General features: G+C 44.7%; 1 protein-coding gene across 1 annotated transcript; it reads right to left on the minus strand.

Moving 5' to 3' along the window:
• Positions 1 to 1,161: 1,161 nt before the first annotated feature.
• Positions 1,162 to 1,539, minus strand: LOC145270760 (uncharacterized). Its single transcript, XM_080126360.1, has one exon. It carries the CDS (start codon positions 1,537 to 1,539, stop codon positions 1,162 to 1,164), a length of 378 nt encoding a protein of 125 aa, XP_079982486.1.
• Positions 1,540 to 2,363: the final 824 nt, after the last annotated feature.

Below are 2,363 nucleotides of genomic sequence, written 5' to 3' on the forward strand. Positions count from 1 at the left end.
GAAATAACGATAAAACAAAGACAGGCTCGCAACGTCGCTTCTGTGGGAGAGAGGTTGCAGGGAAGAGAAAAGAGCATTCCCCACTAAGCCACGAAGATAATTTAGTACTCTGTCAAGGCAGGAAAGGCTGTTTTTTAGCAGCTCCTGCCCAGATGTGGCAGCAGTAGTCCATCATTGGAAGTACTTGGCTTTTATATAGATAGAGAATTGCATTAGAAGCGAGACATCTTCTTCAGTGGTAGAAGGACCCCAGAATTTTCCCAGCGACCTTGGCAACATACCTGATGTACGTGTTCCACTTTAGATCAGGAGTAAAGGTCAAACACAAAAGCTTGTCAAAGCATGGAATCTTCCCAAGACTAGAGCCATTCATTTCAATTGATGCCAGATGGGGACCAGAGCGTTGATGATGTAAAGATAGAAGCCTGGTTTTAGATGCATTAAAAGTAACCAGTCACCTCTTCCCCCACTGTACCACGCACTCGAGGTTAGAGGAGTGAACTTTGTCATTTACGGCCTTTGATGTGTTTCCATAGATGGTCGTGTCATCAGTTTAGATGTCATCGAATGTTTTACGTATGTTTTTCGGGAGATCATTGATATAGATCAGGAAGAGAGTTGGTCCTAGGATGGACCCCTGAGAGACTACAGCATTAATACTGTGGAGCATCTGATTTCTGCCCATCAACCACTAATCGTAGGCGCCTATCAGAGAAAAATGCTTTAATAATTGAGAAAACATTTCCAGTTATACCGTAGCTGGAATCTTGTGAAGTAGGCCTTTATGCCATGCCTTATCGAAGGCTTTTGCATATGTCAAGAGCAATTGCCCTAGAAAGGAAGCCTTTGTCGAGAGATTCACTAATCCTATGAGATATAACCGTTAGAACATCTGCTGTAGATCTAGCAGAACGGAAACCATATTGTGTGTCACTAAGAAGGTTATTTTTGCTGAGGTGGTTGACTACTTCTCTATTTAATATGGATTCCAGCAGCTTACTAATGACCCACAGGAGACTTATTAGTCTGTACTGGCGGTTTTACCCATACAGTGTCACCCACACGATATTAGGTTTGCGCAGAGGCTGCTAATGTGGCCAATGGGTCCATGTTCTTCACCCTAACTTTATATCTGTAGATCCCGTTTACAGGTGCAGTACATTATGATGTATCGTCCTTGGACGTTACACTGTACCAATACACTGCTTCCTGGACAGTGCATCTCGTTCTGGCTGCAATCCGATTAATAGTGCGGTGATATCGTTCTGCAATACCATTGCCTGCTGGCACATATGTATACCTAAATTGCAGGCGTATTCCACAACCAGCGGAACACCCCTTGCATTCTTTACTGGTAAATACAGTGTCGTTGTCAATAAGCAGTTTCTGCGGTGGGCCACGCTCCAAAAATATCGACTTAAGATGCTGAATGATGTGTCTGGAGTCCTGATGTGACAACATCCGCCAAATGGTAAAACGCACTGGACCGCAATCGGTGAGCGTCAGGAAATGTTTGCCGTTAAAGTGTGTTATATCCATCCTCAGCCTTTGCCAATTAGCTTGTACAGCCAATTTTCCTGTGGTCTAATTAACTGGAGATGGATCAATCGTCCGACATTCCTCACATTCTCTGATAGCTGATCTCACATCAGCTTTGGTACTTGTTGGGCAAACCCGCCGAACGAAATATGCTGTACGTCGGATGCCTGGATGCCCATTGCGTTTATGAAGTTCCATGATATGAATACTAGTCATTGCGTTACTCTCTGTAGAACAGGTCAGAGGTACAGGCTCCATCGCTGATTTCATTCTATCGAGTCACCTTTGTGGAATACGTGTGATGGGGTCTGTCAAGTTCTGGGTTTACGGGACCAGAGAAACGTCTATTGAAAGTCCGTACTCTTCTACCAGTGATTGTATTGTGGCCAATCGTCGTCGGAGTAACATTTCACTGGCAGCCTTTGTGCGTACTCTAGTTTTTCCAGTCAGCGTGTCCACTAACCTGTGATACACACTTACTGAGTCCATTTTTAAATGTATAAATTTTCACTTCCAGTGTAACGCAAGGTTGATGCCCTTCAACGTCGCATCCAGTTAAGCCAAGTTTATATGCTGCATGTCGCTCGTGGATCGCACTCAACATGCGTCTTCAAAGACAATAGTGTCATGTTCCAGGGGTACGCCGGTCGCCAGGGAACTTGCCTCCACCAATACATTGACGTCTTGTCCGTTTACACACCACAGACCCTGTAATAGACCGCCATACTTCACCCTGGCTATTGTTTCCTGGAGCATTTTTTGAAGTGGAACGTTCTCTATGGTGTCGTCCCATCCTTGGTTACTGTATTGGCCCGTCGCTTTAT

Source organism: Euprymna scolopes, chromosome 4, assembly GCF_053919585.1.
Source record: "Euprymna scolopes isolate OS-2025 chromosome 4, ASM5391958v1, whole genome shotgun sequence".
Classification (NCBI taxonomy): domain Eukaryota; kingdom Metazoa; phylum Mollusca; class Cephalopoda; order Sepiida; family Sepiolidae; genus Euprymna; species Euprymna scolopes.